Source organism: Pelophylax lessonae (genome assembly GCF_965119305.1).
Source record: "Pelophylax lessonae genome assembly, chromosome: 6".
Lineage (NCBI taxonomy): Eukaryota > Metazoa > Chordata > Amphibia > Anura > Ranidae > Pelophylax > Pelophylax lessonae.
The window spans coordinates 169,646,328-169,667,486 of record NC_138773.1 but is presented as its reverse complement, the minus strand read 5'-3'; the positions used below and the strand labels follow the sequence as shown (position 1 = coordinate 169,667,486).

At 44.8% G+C, this 21,159-nt stretch overlaps 1 protein-coding gene and 1 long non-coding RNA gene across 5 annotated transcripts in view; both read right to left on the bottom strand.

Moving 5' to 3' along the window:
• The window catches only part of LOC309558193, a 1,089,490-nt gene that overhangs the window by 381,832 nt on the left and 686,499 nt on the right, over nt 1-21,159 (bottom strand). The gene's annotated exons all lie outside the window — the stretch shown is intronic.
• The window catches only part of LOC309558327 (ubiquitin carboxyl-terminal hydrolase 22-A), a 247,512-nt gene that overhangs the window by 30,781 nt on the left and 195,572 nt on the right, over nt 1-21,159 (bottom strand). For all 4 annotated transcript variants that reach the window (XM_082261386.1, XM_082261387.1, XM_082261388.1 and 1 more), the window contains exons 10-11: nt 16,007-16,165; nt 783-909 (exon numbers count right to left, since the gene is read on the bottom strand). In XM_082261386.1, the coding sequence (XP_082117512.1) occupies nt 783-909; nt 16,007-16,165 (286 nt within the window). The remainder of the gene's footprint in view (nt 1-782; nt 910-16,006; nt 16,166-21,159) is intronic.

Sequence of the window (21,159 nt, the reverse complement as noted above, 5' to 3'; positions counted from 1 at the left end):
ATCAGGCATACCAGTAATAAAATGCTACTACTAAGACAAAGCCAATCGGTTATGTAATTTAAAGAAGATGAAAGTCTGTAACAAGGGAAACGTCAGTTCAGTAAGATAGAGAGTCATCAGCACAGACAACTGGAACATAAATGCTAGTGAGAAGCAGTGTAAAAGTTAATGTAGTGTTATATCCATAAAACTGGGCACACATGCTACAATCTGACTGCATAACCTCTAAAGGATGCTGTAACAAATATGTTAAGCCATTGTTCAATATATGCTAAACAAATTATGAAGGGGGTGAATAGTGTCAGAGGAGAGCAATGCCAGGGGTTGGAAATGGGGGGAAGGGGATTTGGAACAATCTGAGTAAGGCTTAGTTTACACCTGCGTTCTCTGAAAAGCAATCTGCGGTCAGCCATATTTGGGAGAGCGGTGCAAGCTGACAGGCATTCAGGAAGTAATACTGCCGCCTCCTAAATGCCTTTTTTTTTTACGGCCAAACAGGGTTTTTTTAATGGGAACACCATGCTGTAACGGCAAGCCTGGTCTTTGGCTCATGGCTTTGATTCATTCTTCTTTACTTACTTTAGCTTAAGCGGGGCAGTAAAACCGCAACTCAACCTTCTTTTTTATTGCCTCTGACTGCAAGTGTAAGTGAGCCCTTACAGTGAAGGGGTAGAAAGCAGTTTATGAGGTGTCATGCAACATAAAAGGGTGTAAAAACCTGCATATGGAAAATCTACCAGTGCTCCTTTACATTTAGATCATACCAGGTCTTTGCTGCTTACTTTGAGATGAAAACAAGCCACTATAGGCAGTTTCTTCATAGTAAGCTGTTTAGTAGACTCTTGGTAACTATGGCAACCACTGCATTTGATTTTGGCACTACTTCCTAGATGCTCTGGTCGTGTAAACCTGAAACAGATTTGAAAAACACATAGCAGACCTTAGAACAAACATGCACAGAAAAAAAATGTAAAAAACATTCATATCCTCCAATAAAAGCACAAAACAAATGCTGTTTTCTATTCCAATTCAAAGATGCCTTTAAAATCTACAGTGCAAACATTTTAGGCAGAAATAAAAAAATGCTCTAAATTAGGAATGCTTTCCGAAATGGAAGTATTGACGGTTTATTTTTATCAATTACCAAAACGAAAAGTAAATGAACAGAAATCCATATCAAAATTTGGGGTGGCCATGCTTTGTTGCCTTCAAAACCGCAGCAATTGTTCTAGGTACACTTGCACACAGTTTTTGAACCCAGTAGGGTAGGTTGTTACAAACATCTTGGAGATAACCACAGACCTTCTGTGGATGTGGGCTGCCTCAAATCCTTCCAACTCTTCATGTAATCCAAGACAAACTTGATGTTGAGATCATGGCTCTGTGTGCCAAACCATCACTTCCAGGACTTCGCTCTTCTTCACACTGAAGATGGTTCTTAATGTCTTTTGTTGTCCCCCTGCAGAATAAATTTGGGGCTAATCAAACCTCCCCGATGATATGGCAAGGATGGATAAGTATCTGCCTGTATTTCTCAGCATTGAAGAAACCATTGATCCTGGCCAAATCTCCAACTCCATTTGCAGCCCCAAATTTGCAAGGAACATCCATGATGATTCACTGTTGCCTACAGACAGACACTCAATGTAGAGTTCCCCAGCTCTTTGGCTGTAACAAGAGGCAGTTTGTTCACCAAATATATCAGTCTGAACCCTCAGTGCAGAGCAACCACTATTTTTCAGAACCCCAGTTCCCATGTGTTTATGCATAGTTGAATAGTTTAGCCTCGTTTCCATGTTAGAGGTATGGTTCTTTGGTGGCAATTCTTCCATTAAGACCACATCTGTCCAGACTTCTCTGGGCAGTAGATGGGTGTACCTGGGTCCCACTGGTTTCTGCCAGTTTTGTGCCAATGACACCGCTGGACATCTTACCTTGTTGAAGGGAAGCATGATGCGTCTTTCATCTGCTGCATTAAGTTTCCTTGGCTGACCACTGCATCTAGAGGCCTTAACATTGCCCATTTCTTTGTGCTTCTTCAAAAGAGCTTGAACAGCACATCTTGAAACCCCAGTCTGCTTTAAAATTTTTGCCTGGGAGAGACCTTGCTAATGCAGTATAACTACCTTGTGTCTTGTGTTTGAGCTCAGTATTGCCATGGTGTACCTGTGACATGAAACTCCTAACCTGAGCAGAGCTTGGCTGTTTCTGATCCGGTTTTAGGCCTCCTACACAGTGGTTTCTGTTTCAGTCAATGACTGTTTCAACCTACATATGAAATTGATTGGCACCTGCTTGGTAAAATTGGTTAATCATAGACCGGACTATTCCCACAAAATCCCTGACTTTGTGCCAGTGTACAAAATGTGCAAGTGTAAGATTGGATGCTGGTTTAAAGCCAAAATAGTAGTCACATCAAAGGGGATTTTTGCATTTACCGTAAAATCCATTTCTCTGAGTTCATGGACGGAAACAGCGCTTCATAAATCATAACTAGTGGGTTATATTGCCTCCCCCAGGAGTAGCACAAGGCAGAACAAAAAACACCTGGCTATGCCCATGGGCCATACCCAGCTGGTCTATAACCCCCCTCTTTGCTCTAGGTAATCAGTTTAGTAGCAAGCCGTATCAAAAGCATCAGGACTCTATAGAGAAGTGTGGGTGCTGTGTCCATCGAACTCAGAGAAATTGATTTTAGTACAAAAATCCCATTTTCTTTCGTTCGACGGACACAGCGCTCCATAAATCATAACTAGTGGGACGTTCAAAAGTAGTGCCATAAGGAAAATGAAGGGTGGGTAAAATAACCCAAGGCTAAACATAAGAGCCCCTAACCAGGACACAGGAGCCCCATCTGAAAAATAAAGAAATAAAGGTTTAAAGAAAAAACATCCCACAAGAGGGAACAGCCCCTCTTCAACAAGAGCCTGCAAAACTTTGCGGCCAAAAGAAGCATCTGCAGATGCCAAAGTATCTATCTTATGGAATTTTGTGAAGGTATTCACAGACGACCAAGTGGCCGCCTTGCAAACTTCAATATTGAAGCCTACTCATGGACCAAGAAGCACTCAGTGCACGAATAGAATGCGCCATGACAGGGAAAGGTGGAACCTGACCTTTAATGGAATAGCCCTGAGTCCGTTTGTCTGATCAATCTGGAGATGGTAGCCGAAGAAATGTCCAGCCCCTTTTTTCGTCTGTCTGTAACCACAAAGAGTGAGTCTGACCTCTGAAAAGACTCCGTAGCTGCCAGATACACCAGAATAGCACGGACCACATCCAAGATACGCAAAGCAAATTTCTTGGGATGAGCCGGCTTGGGACACAAGGAATGCAACACAATATCCTCATTCAAATGGAAGTCAGAGACAACTTTAGGCAGGAATAATGGACCGAGACGAAGAACCACTTTATCCCTATGGACCACCAAATAGGGACTGCGAGAGGATAATGCCGCCAATTCCCATACCCTGCAGGCCGAGGTAATAGCCATCAAGAACGTTACCTTCGGGGATAATGTAGGCAAGGAAATCTCCCGAATATTCTCAAATGGTCTGGAGAACTGAAAGTACTAAATTTAAATTCCATGGCGGCAAGAGAGACCATACATGTAAAGTCACATGTCGAACCATCTGAATGAAGGTACGAACTAAAGAATGTGTGGCTAGGGATCACTGAAAAAAGATTGCAGGGCAGATACCTGGCCCTTGATGGTACGCAAGGCCAACTTTTGATCAACACCCTGTTGAAGAAAGGTAAAGATCCGAACCACAGAAAAGTACGCTTGCCACGTACGATGGTATATCTTGCTGGAAGACGACTTCCTCGCCTTCACCATAGTAGAGATCACTGATCCAGACAAACCTCTATCACTCAGTATTTGCCTTTCAATAGCTAAGCCATTAAAACCAGCGACTGTAAAGCAGGATGGTAGATCAGCCCTTGGGACAACTTGTCTTCTCCAAGAGAAAGACCCCAAGAGACGTTTACAGCCACCAGGATGATTGGACGATCCTTGCTTCTTCTGCAATTCCTGCAAGGAATAAAGAGTCTTAGCCAAGGATGATACTGGCCTTACTGTGGCCCTTGGATGCCTGCGGCGTCTGTCAAAGGACCCCATGACCTTACTTACAAATTTCGGTATCCTCCTGTGGAGCCAAACCTGCTAAAGGAGCTGCATGTAAGACTTTGCAAACAGAACTGTCTTGAAGGTGGATACCACCAGACTCCGAACCTGTATGCAAAATAGAAGAGAAAACTGTGTGACAGCAGCCGGTGAATCACGGCCTGTGGTCCCGGAAGTTTGTGCAACGGACCAGCATTCCTTGGCTCTGAGGAAGGGGGCTCACCCTCGAAACGCGTCAGACTAGCCACAGCGGTTTTCATGCAGTACACAGCCTGCCTAGTAGTACTGCGTAGTACTCTGGCTACCTTGGAGATCCTATGTCACATATGTTGATATGTGAAATATTCACATCTGTTTTGTGAGTATGTTTACCTTTTATTATTTTAATAAATATTTTTAGTGGTAATGCACTAGGTCGGTGCGCCCCTTTCTTTTTTGTGGTTTTACAAATCAATTCCCTGGACAGGGATAGGGGGGACCTTAGGTAGTTCAGACATGCCTGAACCTTTGCAGTAATTATATCCATACAAGGAGACTCGGTACCTAAAAAACCTGAAAAGGAAAAGCTTTGTCCCCCTTTCTGGGTACTCCCAAAACAAACAATTCACGGATCTTCTTGACGCTCATTAAGGAAATCCACGGGGCCGGAAACCAACGAAGATGGTGAATAATGGGCAGACCTTCATGCTGAAGGAGTCTTGTCTGCTGGTCCGGGGAAGCTAGCTCTAGGCCAAGGTTCGCTTGGAACCTCATGGGGAAGATTTAACAGGTCCATTTCCCTTATTATCTGTCCCAGAAGCACAAAATTTTCAGTGGACTGAGGAGGGCCCCCCCGTCTGCGTTGAGGCTCATTCCCATTCCTTGACTGTGGCAGGAAAGTGCTCCCCCCCGTGATACCCCTAATGATGTCATGTTGTGGTAGCCCCAAACAAGCCATCGCCTTGAAAGGGGAAGATCAATGAGAGCTTTCTTAGAGGCTTGGTCTGCCGACCAATTCTTCACCCACGGATGACGGACGGACAGCACCCACCCCTCTATAGAGTTCTGATACTTCTAATATGGCTTGCTACTAAACTGATTACCAGGTGTTTTTTGTTCTACCTAGTCATACTCCTGGGGGAGGCAATATAACCCACTAGTTATGATGGAGCACTGTGTCAGTTGATGAACGAAAGAGAAATATATATATATATATATATATATATATATATATATATATATATATATATATATATATATATATATATATATACACACACACACACACACACACACATATACACACACATTTTTTCTTTTTTTTTTTAATGGTTTTTCAATCAAATCAATATTTAAAGCATTCTTACTGTACAGTATTTCTTCACAGTTGCCCAAAATTTCTGCTCAGTACTATATTTTGGTGGACACAGGTATACTTTTACTTAAGCTTTAAAAATCAGAGATGTGTAAACAGATCGTTTAAAAAAAAAAAAATTTAATAAAAAATGAAAAAAACACCAAAATCCACAAAAAAAGAATTCAAAGGCTTTCCTTCTTAAAAGGGATTTGGAAAAAAAATAAAAATAAAACCCATACTCAGCCATGTAGATGCAGCATCAGACCGATGCTGCAGTTTTCCCCTGCTGGCCCTACACTGAGAACTGAGCCATCAATAGCTGCTGAATGCTTGGTTCTCGTGTCCGCTCTGAGCAGTGACTGTCAATCACAGATCTGTGCTCTGCCTAAAGCTGCACGATTAATCGTATGAAAATCGCGATCTCGATTCACCCCTCCTGACGATCTAACCCTGAGATATGGTCGATTCTTTGCATAGCTGCATAGCAGAGAGAACAGCTGTGGAAGAAAAAAAAAACAGCCTCCAGCAAACGCTATCAGCAAAGTCTCCCAGTAACTATAAACAAAAACGATTAACATTGTATCTTTTTCTTCCCTCTGCCAGGCAGAAAGGAAGTTTAACCTCTTAAAGACTGGATCTTTTTCTGACATTTGTTGCTTGCAAGTTAAAATCAGTTTTTTTTGCTAGAAAAGTACTTAGAACCCCCAAACATTTTATATATTTTTTTAGCAGAGACACTACAGAATAAAATGGCGATTGTTGTAATATTTTATGTCACACTGTATTTGCGCAGCAGTCTTTCAAACGCAATTAATAGACTTTAATGAATAAAAAAAAACGTAACAGTAAAGTTATCCCAATTTTTTTTTGTTACACAGAGAATCGTGAGAGAATCGTGATCTTTATTCCAAGCTAAAAAATCGTGATTCTCATTTTGGCCAGAATCGTGCAGCTCTAGCTCTGCCCCTCCAGCGCTCAATGAAGCACCAGACTGTGCAGAGAGGGTGGGCTAGCTGTCGGTGAAGAATCTGTGTGGATCCTGACATTGTCTGTATACTTGCAGAGCATGCACAGGCTCTGTGATGTCGGCCAAAGCGGGCTGTTAGCTGTATCTGGGTCACAGGAGTGAAGAACTAAGTGCACTCCTGTGACCTACAGGAGAAGTATGGCCATACTTTTCCTTAACAATTCTTTCTGCGGTAGCAGAATGTCCACAGTATCAAGCAGCCCTGGGCTTAGGCAAGTCAACCATCATGGGAGACACTGGACTTTCTGCTCTCAACAACCAATAACAAATACTGTACATGTTACAGCCTTGTTCCATTTAAGAGGAATACATACATAAAAAGAACCAACAAGTCAAAACTTGACAACATATACTTGTAATTTTTTTGCAATTCATTTACCCAAAGGTTGTATTGTACAAACCAAGGTAGGGGTAGAGCAAAATACAATGACGTAAGGGCCGAAAACATACAGTAATCAGCAGCAATAGGACTACAAAGACAGCTCAACAAAATTATATTATATTTTATATATCTCTCTATATCATGACAAATTCCAAGTCAGATTACCGGAGTCAAAATAGATCCCCGGCGGGCAATTACCCCAAAAAGAGGGGACAGTAGGGTCCACCAAGCATGATCATATACATAAGAGCAGCAAGAAGACTGCAAGGGAGAGATTTGCCAACTAAAATGTGTAATAAACAAAAACTGGATTTTTGAAAGAACTTACCGTAAAATCCTTTTCTCTGAAGTTCGACAGAAGTAGCTCTGCTTAATCATAACTATAGGGATAGGCACTAAGTGGGAAAAAAGGCTTGTCCACACCTATAGGGCAGTCCCACCTGGCATAAACCCTCAGGCTCTGCTATACTTCGTTGTTTTGAAAGCAGTGACAGAAAAAGACCCCATAACTCAAAAGTAGAGGGGCGGGTGCTGCGTCTGTCGAACTTCAGAGATAAGGATTTTACGGTAAGTTTTTACAAAAATCCAGTTTTCTCTATCGTTCGACAGATGCAGCTCTGCTTAATCATAGACTAGACTATAGGGATGTCCCAAAGCAGTAAACACACGAGGGGTGGGAACAAGACAGGAACAAAAAACCTGAATGCCCCAATGGCCAAACATAGCCAACCAGGTAAAACAGAGCTCAACCAGAAACAGGCGCTCCCCAGGAACAACGAACCCTCAAAAAGAAAAAAAAAGGGGGTGTTCTCAAACTGCAGCCTGTAAAACCTTGCAGCCAAAAGAAGCATCCACTGATGCCAGCACATTTACCTTGTAGAATTTTGTAAAGGTATGCACAGAAGACCAAGTTGCCACCTTACAAAACTTGTAGCAGACGCCTGATGGTGAAAAGCCCAGAAGGCACTCCGCGCTCTAGTAGAATGTGCCTTCACTGGAAAAGGAGGAATCTAACCCTTCAGTGAATATGCCTGTACCACCGTCTGTTTAATCCATCTGGAAATGGTTGTAGCAGACGCAGCCAGTCCCTTATAAGGCCGATCGGTAAGGACAAAAATAGCGCCCGATTTTCTAAAGGACGCAGTGGTCTCTAAGTAAACCCTGATAGCCCGGACCACATCCACAGAATGTAAAGCATACTCCTTAGAATGCTGAGGTTTAGGGCAAAGGGAAGGCAGTACAATGTCTTCATTTAAATGAAAATCAGAAACCACCTTAGGAAGGCACACCTGACTAGGTTGAAGTACCACCTTATTTCTGTGAACCACCAGATAAGGTGAGCGGCAAGACAATTCCACCAATTCAAATACTCTGCAGGCAGAAGTGATCGCCACCAAGGCCACCTTCTGAGACAAAGCAAGCAGCGAAATCTCCCGAATTTTCTCAAAAGGGGGCTTTTGACGAACAGACCGCACCAAATTGAGATCCCATAGCTGTAACGGGGATCGCCACGGAGGCACCCAATGGCACACACCTTGAATAAACGTCTGGATAAGAGCGTGCGTTGCTAATTAGCATTGTAAATAGATAGCAAAAGCCGAAACTTGGCGTTTGATAGTACCCAAGGCCAACCGCTGTTCAACCCCTTTCTGTAGAAAAGCCAAAAAGCCAAAAACAAGCGAGGGTGCACTTTCAGCGATACGCGCCATGAAATGTACTTTTACCATGTGTGATGATAGATCTTTCGAGAAGTCGACTTCCTAGCCTTCAAGAGAGTGGGGATTACAGACTCAGAGAGACCCCTATCTCTTGACAACTGACTTTCAAAACGGATATGCCGTTAAGGCCAGCAACTGTACAGCAGGATGGAAGATCGGACCTTAAAGCAACAGATCTTCCCTGAGAGGAAGCCTCCAAGGGGTATCGGTGGCCAATCTTCTAGGACTGCCTCGTCAATAACCCCCCTGGTTATTGACGAGGCCAGTCTAGAGCCACCAGAATGACCGGAATGTTTTCCACCTCTATCCTGCACAGAAGACACGGCAGAAGTTTCAACGAGGGAAATGCATAAATCAGCGGATACTGACCCCAAGGAGCCACCAGGGCGTCTGGCGTAAGCCAGAGATCTCGAGACCTGGCTACAAATCTCTGCACCTTCTTGTTGAGGCGGGAGGCAAACAGATTGATCTCAGGGGTCCCCCACCGAACACACAGTAGGTGAAACACCTCTGGGTGTAGGGACCACTCAGGTAATCCGCCTGCAAGTTTTCCAGACCTGGGATGTGAACAAATCTTTCTGCCCAAGTCAAAATATCTGCCACCTCCTTGGCTGCCAGTAGACTCCTGGTGCCCCCCTGGTTATTGATGTAAGCCACAGCCGTGGTGTTGTCTGATTGAACCCGAGGCGGACAATCGCGTAGGCGAGGCGGACAATCGCGTAGGTGAGCCGTCCAATGACTGAAAGTTGGTCCAAGGGGATGAAAACCCTCGCCAAGGCTGAATCCAGAGTCAGGCCTAGGTACTCCAGACTCAGGTCCGGAGTCCATGCAGATTTTTTGAAATTGATGTTCCAACCAAACTCTTGTAGAATTCGGACAGTGACCTCCAGATTCTTCAACAGAACCGAACGAGAGACTGCTCTCAAAAGGGGATCGTCCAGGTACCCCAGTACCGCAATCCCGCTCAGCAATGCCAACACGGGAGCCAGAACCTTGATTATGCTGATTAACAAATTGATAATGCTGCTCCGCTACTGCAAAGCGAAGAAACCGCTGGTGTCCAGCGTAGATAGGGATGTCCACTACCGCACGGGTGGACTCCATCTGAAACCTCTGTACCCGCACAAAGCGGTTCAGGGCTTTGAGATCTAGGATGGGGCGCACCTTGCCTTTTCTGGGCACAGTGAACAGGTTAGGATAAAACCCCTGAAAGCGTTCCGAAGCTGGAACCGCCACAATCACCACTTGCGACAGCAAATCGTGTCCAGGGAGCCTTCAAATAGCTTCTCCCCCGTAAAAGGGAGGAGATCATCAACAGCTTTTTTGGAAGCCTGGTCAGCCGACCAGCATTTTAGCCATATCAGGCATCTAATAGCAACCCCCACTGCTGAAGTCCTGGCTACCAATAAGGCCAAGTCCAGGAACGTATCACACATGAACACCAGGGCTTGGAACAACTGGTCTAAAAGTTCCAAAACCACTGGGGGGAAGCTGTGTCGTTTTCAAGATACTCTTCAGGGATAACGGTGTGCAAAACACTAGGCATCACCAGCATGTGCTTAATTCGTAGCCATTGTTTATCCACAATAGAGTGAAACAAGTCAGAAAAAGGGAATACTTTACCTGATTTGCGATATTTGTGGGAGCCAAAAGATGCCTGCGTACCCGACGCTGTGGGCTCATCAGCCATTTTAAGAGTTTCCTGCACAGAAACTATCAAATTTTCCACCAAGCCGTGTTCTCGCACTACAGAGGGGGGGGGGGGGGGGAGAGGACAGATCCTCTTCACCGACAGAATGTTAAGACACTGACCCCTTAGGGTGGTCTGCGTCTGCGGCAACCATATCTGTGTCAGAATCAGAAGATCCTGCAGAAGGAGGGGAGGACAGAGAACATTTGCGGCTAGCAGCACCAGAACAAACCAACTGCACTTTTGACATCAGGCTCTGCAAAAAAAAAACGCAATCTCTGTCTGCAACTGCGAGCCGGGGGGTCACGCAGTCATTTCCAGGGGGGTCTGCAAGGGATATTTTATCCTGGGACTCCCATTTGCAAAGAAAAAAAAAAAAAAAAAAAAAAGAAGAAAAGCTGCCTCAAGCTTACAAAAAAAAAAAAAAAACGTGCTGCGTGCTAGTCCTGCCTCTAGACCAGTGTTTTTCAACTCAGGTCCTCAGGGCACACTAACAGGCCAGGTTTGAAAGAAAACTGAAATATATCACAGGTGATATAATTTGCTGCTCAGTGACTGCAGTATTCTAGTCGGCATCTTCCCAAGGTAATACTTAAAATATGGCCTGTTAGTGTGCCCTGAGGATCGGAATTGAGAAACCCTGCTCTAGACCACAAGAAAATGGCTGCTATACATTCTAATGGGAACACACAGGTCATTAACCACGGTAAAATGGCGGCCCCCATGTTGTCTCCGGGCCCCTAGAAAAAAAGGCAACTTAGGGTCCCCATTCAAGGACCAACTTCCCCCCCCCCCCCCCCCCCCAGACGATCCATCCCCTGCAAATATGTGCTGAAAACTGGCCACATGATTACCACCCCCCCCCCCCCTTCACGGTGAAAACCCACAGGGGAGGGGGGGGAGCAAGGGATACGCCAATTAGGCTTCTGGGGTGCAAGAGAACCGAGGGAGCCCCTGGTCCGACCATTCCAGGGAGGGGCACATGCCCACCCCACAACCTCCAGGGGTAGTGAGGGGACATATTACTCACCATAACGCGATAGACGGTCGCCACTCCGAAACACCTCCCACCAGGGATTAGGGGTGCAGTTAGCCAAGATGAGGCTGCGACTCAGGGCGTTCCACGTCATCCGCTTCCCGGCGAGATGATCGACTCGCAGGCTCGTCCCCATCCATCGGGACACTGTCGTCATGACGATAGGAGACGCCTTCTCAGATCTCTGTCATCGCATTTAAAATCTGCCTTCACACAGCAGTCGGGCAACGCCTGAGGAAGGAGCACACATGCCCTGAGTGCGAGCACCCCCCTGCCACTACCGCATGTGACACAGGATGCTGGAAGACTGCCCAGGTACCAGAAGTGCCGGACACCACCGACACGGCCCAGACCAGCAGCTGCTCCACTCCACCTCCAAGTCCTCCCTGAAGTGATGCAGATGACTATTATGCTGGCCTTTTAGATTGTTTTTATGAAATAAACCAACCCTTTAATCTGCACTGAGGTGGCGCTGCTCTCTTCTCCCTTCCCTTGCTTATTACAGAGTCCCATCTAGCTCTGTTTGGAGCCGACAGCCACCCCATCCATTCTAAAACTGGTGTTCCTACACTCTACCATCAGAAGTGACTGAATGCCCCTATATTCATGCACTGGGATGCATGCACAGACTGTATAACTAACATTTACCAACATACCATTGACCTCATAAGCGCTGGTCAAAGTTTTTTGTGGCGATGCCTAGTACTGGGCTATAACCTGCTCACGCTTGCAGGCCAGGCTGGGATCCCTTAAGGATCTATATTATCCAGTGCGAAAACCACAGCCGGCCATTGCTTGAAGTTCCTCTGGATCTTGACCCTCAGGAACTAACTAGAGAGAAAAGGAAAGAAAAATCACAAACTTTCCCTGTTACAGCTAGGACAGAAGTCCCAGCAGGGAACTAGGTCCTATTCCTGTCACTAGGCAGAACAAACTGAGTATAGCAGAGCCTGAGAGGTTATGCTGGCTGTGACAGCGCCTATTAGGCATGGACAAGCAATTTTTTTCCCCTAGTGCCTATCCCTAAAGTTTATGATTAAGCAGAGCTGCGTCTGTCGATGAACCAGAGAGAAAAGAAAACATACTACTGATAGAGATGGGGAAAAATAGATAGTAAAGGGGAGGGGAAGCACATACGGAGCAAAGAAACAAGGACTTAAGTAAACATGAAGGACCATAGCAATGGATTCTCTCACCCGGGGTCTCTCAGCAGCCCTTAAAGAATCAGCCATGTCCCGAGACCTCCTGTATATAGGCAGGAAAAGACTCCTCCCAATTATAAAGGGTAGCCGTAAGGTGTTCATGTCCCCGAGTTTAATTTTAGAGAACCAAAGAGACTTCGAAGGCGGGTGCACAGACCTCCACCACAGAGGAATACATGCCTTGGCCGCATTTAAAAGCTAGATGGTAAGAAAGGTCTTGTATTTTTTTGATGGGTCGTTGTGTGAGGTGCAGCAAGCATGCCACAGGGTTTTGTTAGGTCGACATCAGTCAGGTGTTCGATAGCACTGGTCCTTGCTTGCCAGAAAGGTTTAAGTTACGGGCACTTCCAGAAAACGTGCAACATGGTGCTTCAGCCGGTATTGCACCGCCAACACGTATCAGACACCTGTGGAAAAAAAGTGTAGAGTTGTGGGAACCCTATACCACCTTGTCAAAATCTTATAACTGGTTTCCTGGACCTTCATAGCGATTGAGGATTTCTGCACAAAGTGGAGGATTTCTCTTTTCGAGAATCGGTAAATTGCGTAGCAAGGTCGGATTCCCACCGAGAGAGAAAGGAAGGGGTAAAATCGGACGCCGGTCAAATTAGGGCAGCATAGATGAGACTATGGTGGGTCAGTTCCCTCCTATGGCATATACATTCCAGCTTCGTAAGCGGACGAGCGATACCTGGTAGACAAGAGCATTTACGGAGAAAATGCCGGAGCTGAAGACCGCTTCAAAAGTCTAAAGGGAGGGTCTGCAGCAGAAGCAGTTGCAGCGGGGGAGAGAGAGTTTACCATCTGACCCCAAAGTCCCAGAGATGGAGATGGCCACCGGACACCAGATAGAGAAACTGAGGGCTCTGGAGACTGGGTTTGAATTCCGGATTGCTAGAATAGGGATCATGTTCAGGAAAAGTGGTTGTTGGGCGCTTCTAACCAGGCAAGAGGGAAGGGAGTCCACCGCTGTAGGGGGGGCGCAGGGGATGCTCCAAATTCTTGTTAGGAAACTGTCCTGAATGGCAGGGTACAAGGCAGCACTGGCAGGAAAACTCAGAGGAATCCGCTGGCACAGGTAGAAAGAAAAGAACAGGCGCCACTGTAATTAGCCAAACAATTTATTGCACAAAATACATAGTAACTTACACGTGGGTAAGCTGCAGTCCGTATCGCAGCGTCTCCAGCGCACGAGCCGGCCGTCCACCGGTCCGGAGGTGACGTCACAGGAAGCTGGTCAAAGACTTGGTTACACAGGAAGCCGCAAATGGAACGCAGGCTCCCGGAAATGACGCAACGCGTTTCGGAGCATGCGCACTCGGCTCCTTCCTTTAAGCGTGCCTCAGTATGGAAATGCTAGTCAACCAACCTAGTGAGGTGAGCCGCTGCTCTATTGTAGGCCCGAATATCAAGTAAGCCTACACCACCCTGAAGTCTGGGAAGATGAAGTTAAAGGTGTGGTTTTCGATGTGATCAAACTCTCGGAAAACATGGCGTTTAATACGTTTGAGAAAAGAAGGAGGCAAACGGATAGGAAGAACCTGCAAAGTAAAGAATCCCGGGTAGCACCGTCATCTTAAGGGCACTACAGCGACCAAACCATGTCAAAATGCGTGTGTGCCAGTGAAGTAGATCAGCCCACAATCGCATAAGCAGTGGGTCAAAATTGGCGGCATAAAGGGCAACAGGGTCTGAGGTAATGTTTACTCCCAGATAGCGGATGTAACAGTCGCCCAATGGAAGGAGATGGAAGGGCGAAGGCTATCAACAGTGGCTTGTTTAAAAAACAAACAGATCGGGTGCAAGAAGTACGCAATGATTGTAACATCTATGGCAGAGACACCAGCGGGTCAGTCAAAAAGAAAATCATAAGGTCGCTGCTTTTGCGGACGACCTGAACCCCAAGGTGACTTCTGATATCCCCCAATTCCGGGGTTCGCCCAAACTGTGCAAAGAAAAGGTTCTGAGAAGAGAATAAAAATGAAGGGCGAAAGGGGAACAACCTTGGCAGGTTCCATTTCTTGATCATGAAGAAATCAGAACAGCAACCGAGGGACAAGAGTAGAGGGAAGAAATCCAGCCCAATATGTTCCAAGGTGGCATGGATAAACTGCCAACTGACCCTAACAAAAGTCTTCTCAGCATCCATAGACAGCAAGGGGGTTGGCGGGCAGTTCTAGCAGCATGGATCAGGTTCACAACCCGGAAAATGTTATCTCGAACTTTGGCAAACTACTAAGTTTTAGGAGGGCGATGGGACTGTAGCTACTACACAGAGGTCCCTCCCCTTTTTAGGAATCAGGGAAAGATAGGCCCTCAAGGCATCCATTGGCATAGACTGCCCTTCCGTAAGAGAGTTGAGAGCAGATGCCAAGTAGGGAGACAGAACCTCAAAGAAAGCCTTGTAATAGGGCTTGGGCTGGGGTTAGCCTATCAAGACCAGGAGCTTTCTTAGGTTTTGAATTGGCCAAGGCCACCCCCAGCTCATCCACCGCAATAGGTTCCTCCAGTTCCTCCCTTATCTCGGCAGAAAGATGGCATATCCGAGGAGGCTATATAGGACTGAATTGCTGACAACGAAATCAGGGGAGAGTCAGCTGTAAAGGAATGACTGAGATTACAAAGGCCCTGGTAGGTGCGGAACTCAGCCGCCATTGCAGAAGTGGTCAGATTCCTCCCATCAGAGGCCAAAATTGAGGGGATAAAGGTTCGGATTCACGGCCCACACAGAGCCCGAGCCAGCAATGTGCCTGGTTTATTCGAAAACTCATACATAGCACAAGCCCATGCCAACTTCTGCTTTATTTATGGGAGAAGAGACCGGAGCTCCTACCGGACCTTAAGAAGATCTTGGTAAGTAGAACACGTGAGGCTCACTTTGGGAGAGCATTCCAAGCTGGGCAGCTTCGACAGGAGCTCATCTATAAGTTGGGTTTGTTCCCGCTTAAGGCGGGATCCAATCCCCATCAACACAGTCCGAACAGGCTTATGAGCTTCCCACAGTTCCAGGGGACTTTCAACTGAATCAGGGTTGATCGAAAAATATTCGGTCAGAGCAGCCTGCAATTCGGCAATCGAATCTGTCGATTGTAACAGTGCTTCATTTAGCCTCCAGGACAGAGGGCTCGGGGTAACTGCACCAACTTGAAGTGTTAGGTGGACCGGGGCATGGTCAGCGAACAAAATGACATTAATGCGTGCAGACATGACTCTGGGCAGATCCTTATGTGAGACCAAGAGATAGTCAAGACGCAAGTATGATGTACCTGCGAGAAATAGGACTAGTCCCGCTCTTGGGGTTACAACAATCTCCAGGGGTCGACCAAGTGGAAAAGCTGCAAGTCATATACTTGAAAGTTAATCCACTTGTAAAATAAGCATAACCTAGACTATAACGAGCTTTCCGTTATCTAATAACTACCAACAAAAACTTTTTTTTTTTAACCAATTCTTTTTACTTAAACAGATTATATCCTGGTGTTTTGTTACCTTCGCAGGCAGTCTGTTAAGGTTGTCGTTCCTGACACATGACTTTCCCCATTCACCACACCACTGTCTCCTCCAGGGCTCAGTGGCCAAAATGGGCTTGAAGAACCTGGTAGATCCAAGCTGATGTCCCAAAATGGGTCTATTGTTGTTGAAACCCCACTAGAAAGTGAAACAGACACAGTATTAGAATATGTAAGCATTTAAACATTTTTATTCATGAAATTAAATGTTTGCGAAAACCTCCAAAAAATTACATATTATTTGATCCATTAACAATTTATATTCATGTTTAGAGTAACCAGGCTTTTGAAATCTTTACCTGAAGAGGAGTGCCATTTTCTTAATCCACATGTGCAACCCAATTTACTAAAAGAGCTGAAAATGTTTACGCATAAGAAAAGAGTGACAATTTGAATAGCCAATCAGGTTAAAAGCAAATTTCTGATTATTTAGTTTGCACATGACTGGATAATGACGTGACTTCACTTATGGGGTGAACATTCTTTTACCTAGCCATGGTGGAAGACAAAGCAGGATGACCCTTCTTGGGATCTTTACAAAAAACAAAAAAAAGGAGGAATATTTTTTTCTGAAGGGAGATGTTGCACTAAGGTAGACCTTAAAGTGGTAGCAAAGGCGAACTATAATTAAACCATTCTTTCCTCTATCGATCTTGCATACCCGGTCTAAAAAGAAGATCTGTGTACTTACCTTTTTTTAATCCAGTCTGGTCAGGTGCTTCAGCAACTAGGATCCCCCTGCGTAAAGGAGCAACTAACAGCTGCAAATTCTCTAAGCCATGACATCACCTATAGGCCTCTCGCAGCCCAACCGCTGTCGGCTTTCCCTTCTCTCCCCTGCAGCAGCCACTGACATAGAAGAGCCAGAGGTGCTGGATCATGTGACTGGATTGAATTAAAAATAGGTAAGTACACACAGAGCTTTTATACAGAGTATGTAGGATAGGTAAGAGGAGGGTGTCGGGAACATTTTTAAGACTAGTTAGCCTTTTCTTCACTTTTTTTTTTTTTGCGGTTTTTACAACACATACATACAGAAATATTTCAGCCTTTTCTTAATCTAACTGCTCTGACCACATCTGGGCAGTGGAGTGAAACATCCTTGGCATGCTTTTGGGCTAAATATAGGAAGGATAGCATCCTCATTGTAAGAGACCCGCTTTGGAGAGGAAGGAGGATCCCAGTCTCAGGACCACCTTGTCTCTATGCAAGATAAGAAAAGGTTCTTTACAAAAAGAGCTGCCCATCCAGGGACATGCCAAGCTGAGGTAATGTTAAAGTCCATCTTAGCGGTAATATTTCCAATGGAATATCCCAAATCTGTTTAAACGGAGGTCTGTGAAAAACCTTAAATTCCAGATTCAGATCCTAGGGAGACATAGGTCGTCAAAGTGGGGCACTGATGTGAGTAGCTAGAAGAGAATGGGTAAAGCAAAAATGTTCCCTTTAGAGCACTAACAGTTAGATGCTGTGCCAGGCCAGACTGTAGGAAGGGTATGGCTGTAAGGAACAGAGATGCCTGGTTCTGTAAAAGCCAAAGCATGCACTCCAGATGCCATGTTAGATCCTACGAGAAGTATATTTCCTCACTTTGAATAAGGTGCAAATGAGTCAGAAATGCCCCTCATCTTTAGGGACCTGGGTTTCAACAGCCATCCAAGTTAAAGCTAGCAAACCAGATGAGACCATCCACCAGGAGCAGCTCCCTATCCACCCTCCATACATCTCTATTGGGGACCATCAGAAAGACACCACCTGCTGGACACACTGAGTAACCCCTGTAAATGCACGTCTTCATTTTTGTAAATTACCTTTTATTATAAAAAAATATTGTCTTTTCTTATTTTATATCCATTGCTCTCTCCCCCCTCCCTGTTTTTTCAAAGACAGATTGGACCTAGAGGTCCAGGACAACTCTGATCCAGACTGGGGCAAATACCAACAGAGAGCAGACGTGCCTCTCCTCCAGACAGTGAGGGTGCCCCTTCATTTTGAAAAGGGCTTCTGGGTAGGCTTGGAGGGTTTAAGGATCAAAGGCTTGTGACAAAGGGATGAACGCACTTGACTTAGAGGAAGAGGTCTGGGTAGAAAGAGGTTGTAGCCATAGTAAGTAGAAGGCTTACATTGTTAATTTTATTTTTTTCGAGGGGTGACAGAAGAATGTAAGTTACACAGTGTTCCCCAGGATACTAAATATGAAACACGCGTTACATAATAATCACTTATCCACAATTTCATATCCCTACTTCACAGAAACCACTTCGTTTTCTGGCGTTCCAGGTGGATGTCATATGATGTCCTCCAGGAACGCTCCAAAGCGCAATCGGTCACCAGCTGTGTCCATCGGTATCGTGTGCCAGTACCATATGATCGCTGTAACCAATCACAGCAGATCACATGACCATTGTAAACATTGGATGGCTTCCTTTCACGCCATTGACTGTGTACAATTGTGCAGCTAGCTGCGATTGGTCAGTGATCATATAGTACAGACAAGGCCAATCACAGCCCATATGTACCATGTGATTAGCTGTGGCCAATCACAGCTAATCACAAGATACTGAATGAATCAGTTTCCTTCAGTAAAATGGTTTGCATATACCATTAAATTCTCTGGTATAAGCAATCATTGTGTAATGCAAAAAAGTGTGTTATACTTCCTCAGTATCAGGGAAAAACACTTATCCACCTGAGGGGCCAACAAATTAGCAACGCGAATATAAAATCTCCAGAGAATTCGCAATAAGCTGGGTGAGTAGCAATCGCATTCTATTGCATCTTACTCCTTTGTATAATCATATTGTGAAAAAAAAAAAAAAAAATACTGATCACCTCCTCAGAATAGTACAGTATTACTATGGTAATACTGTACTGCTTTGGTCAGTGTGTAAAAAAAAAAAAAAAAAGTAATTTTTTTTTTTTTTAACATACTGTCACCAAACAGCGTCCCCGATTACTGCCACACCAGTTATGGGACGATGTACTACACTGGTGACAATTTTAAAAAATTTCTTAATTTTGCAAAAAAAAAAAAAAGTGACAAAAAAAAAAAAACACAACTTCAAAAAACTTGCTATGCCTCTTACTAAATACCTTGGACTGTACTTTCAAAAAAAAAAAGTCATTTGGCAGATGCGTGTTCTGTCCTAGCATTTTTGGGCCTCAAGAAATGAGATAGGCCATCAGTACATCAGGACTAATTTATTTTCAGATACAAGAGGTAGATCTAAAAAGTTTGGTGAATGGTATCAGAAAATAAAACAAACAGAAGATACAAACAAATTACCTTTATTTGCCTTCAGAATAATTGCTATCCACAACACACTTTGGAAACGTTCATAAAGCTTCAGAAAAGTGTCAGCAAAGGCCTCTTTAGGAATCGATCGTGCAATGCAGTGTTCGCAGTTTGACCCACAGGAACGAATTCCTTATGGAGGATTCCATCGTTGAAGAAAGCGATTAACATGGTCTTAACCTTGGACTTTTGCAGGTGATTCTTTCTGGGTCGCGGGGAAGACTGAACGCCATTTCATCGATTGCCGCTTGGATTCCAGTCCGAACTGGAAGCATCAGGTCTCATCCCCTGTGAGGATGGTTGGCAGAAAAGGATGGAACCTGGTCATAAGTGGCAATGAAAGCTTCAGAGGTTTCCATCCATTTTGCGCTCTGTTCGTCTGTCAGCTCATGCAGCACAAACAGGGAACAGATCTTCGGCTTACCCATATATTCGCGGAAGATGGTGCACACCGTGTCCCTGCTAATGCCCAATTCCTCCCCCATCAATCATAGAGTCAGTCATTAATCTTGTGCCACCATTTTTTTGCACTAGCTCATCACGTCTGGGGTTCTGCTGGTCGAGGGCTGACACGAACATGGCTCATCCTCTCATTTCCTTCCGGTTGTGAAAACGTGTGGGCAAACGCAGGGATCGCAACAGCAGTGCATTTTGCATGCGGCCTGAATTGCACAGGAACTCACAATGTGGGTTCAGAAATTGTACCATTTAACAAAATAAAAATAAAGGCATTTTTTAAATTGATGGAAGCAACACGTCTTAAAAAGGTTGGGAAAAGGCCATGATTACCACAGTGTTGCATCCCCTCTTCTTCTAACGCTCTGTAAACGCCTGGGAACATAAGAGACCAGTTTCTGGAGTTTTGAGAGAAGAATGTTGAACCATTCTTGCTGGATATAGGATCCTCCCTCTTCCTGGATAGTCTTTGTTGTATTTTTCATTTGAGACGAGCCAAGTATTTTAAGTTGGCGAAAGGTCTGGACTGCAGGCAGGACAGTTAAACACCCAGACTGTTCTACTATGAAGCCATGGTGTTTTCATCCATGTAGTACGTGGTTTAGCATTGTCCTGATAAAATATGCAAGGCCTTCCCTGAAAAAGAATTCATCTGATGCGGACATATGCTGCTCTAAAACCTGGATATATCTTCTAGCACTGATGGTGCCTTTGCACATGTACAAGCTGCCCTTTCTATACAGGCTAACGTACCCTCATACAATCAGAGATGAAGGCTTTTGAACTGAGAGCTGATAAGCCAGAAAGTCCCACACCTCTTTAGTCCAGAGGATGTGACGTCCATGGCTGCCAAAAAAAAGGGCAAATTTTGATTTGTCAGACCACAGAACAGTTTTCCACTTTCCCCACAGATAATAAATGAGTTTTGGCCCAGAGAAGACAGCTGTGTTTCTGGATCAAGTTCAGATATTGCTTTTTGCATGATAGAGCTTTACCCTACATTTTTGGATAACACGGCTAAATGTGTTCACAGACTGACTTTTGGAAGTATTCGTGAACCCATGCAGTGATGTTCATCATAGAATCATGCCTGTGTCTAATGCAGTGCTATAGGAGATCACAGGCAACCAATATGGAGTTTCGGCCTTGTTCCCTGCACACAGATTTCTCCAGATTCTCTGAATCTTGATATTCTGTACTGTAGATCTCAAAGCACTGTTTTATTGGGCAATTAGTAAGACCTCATCTGAAATATGTGGTTCAGTTTTGGGCACCAGTTCACAAAAAACTGAATTTTTGTAAAATCTTACCGTAAAATTCCTTTCTCTGAGTCCTCCGACAGTCGCCGCCCACTCATACAGTCTTCACCAATGGGGTATGGA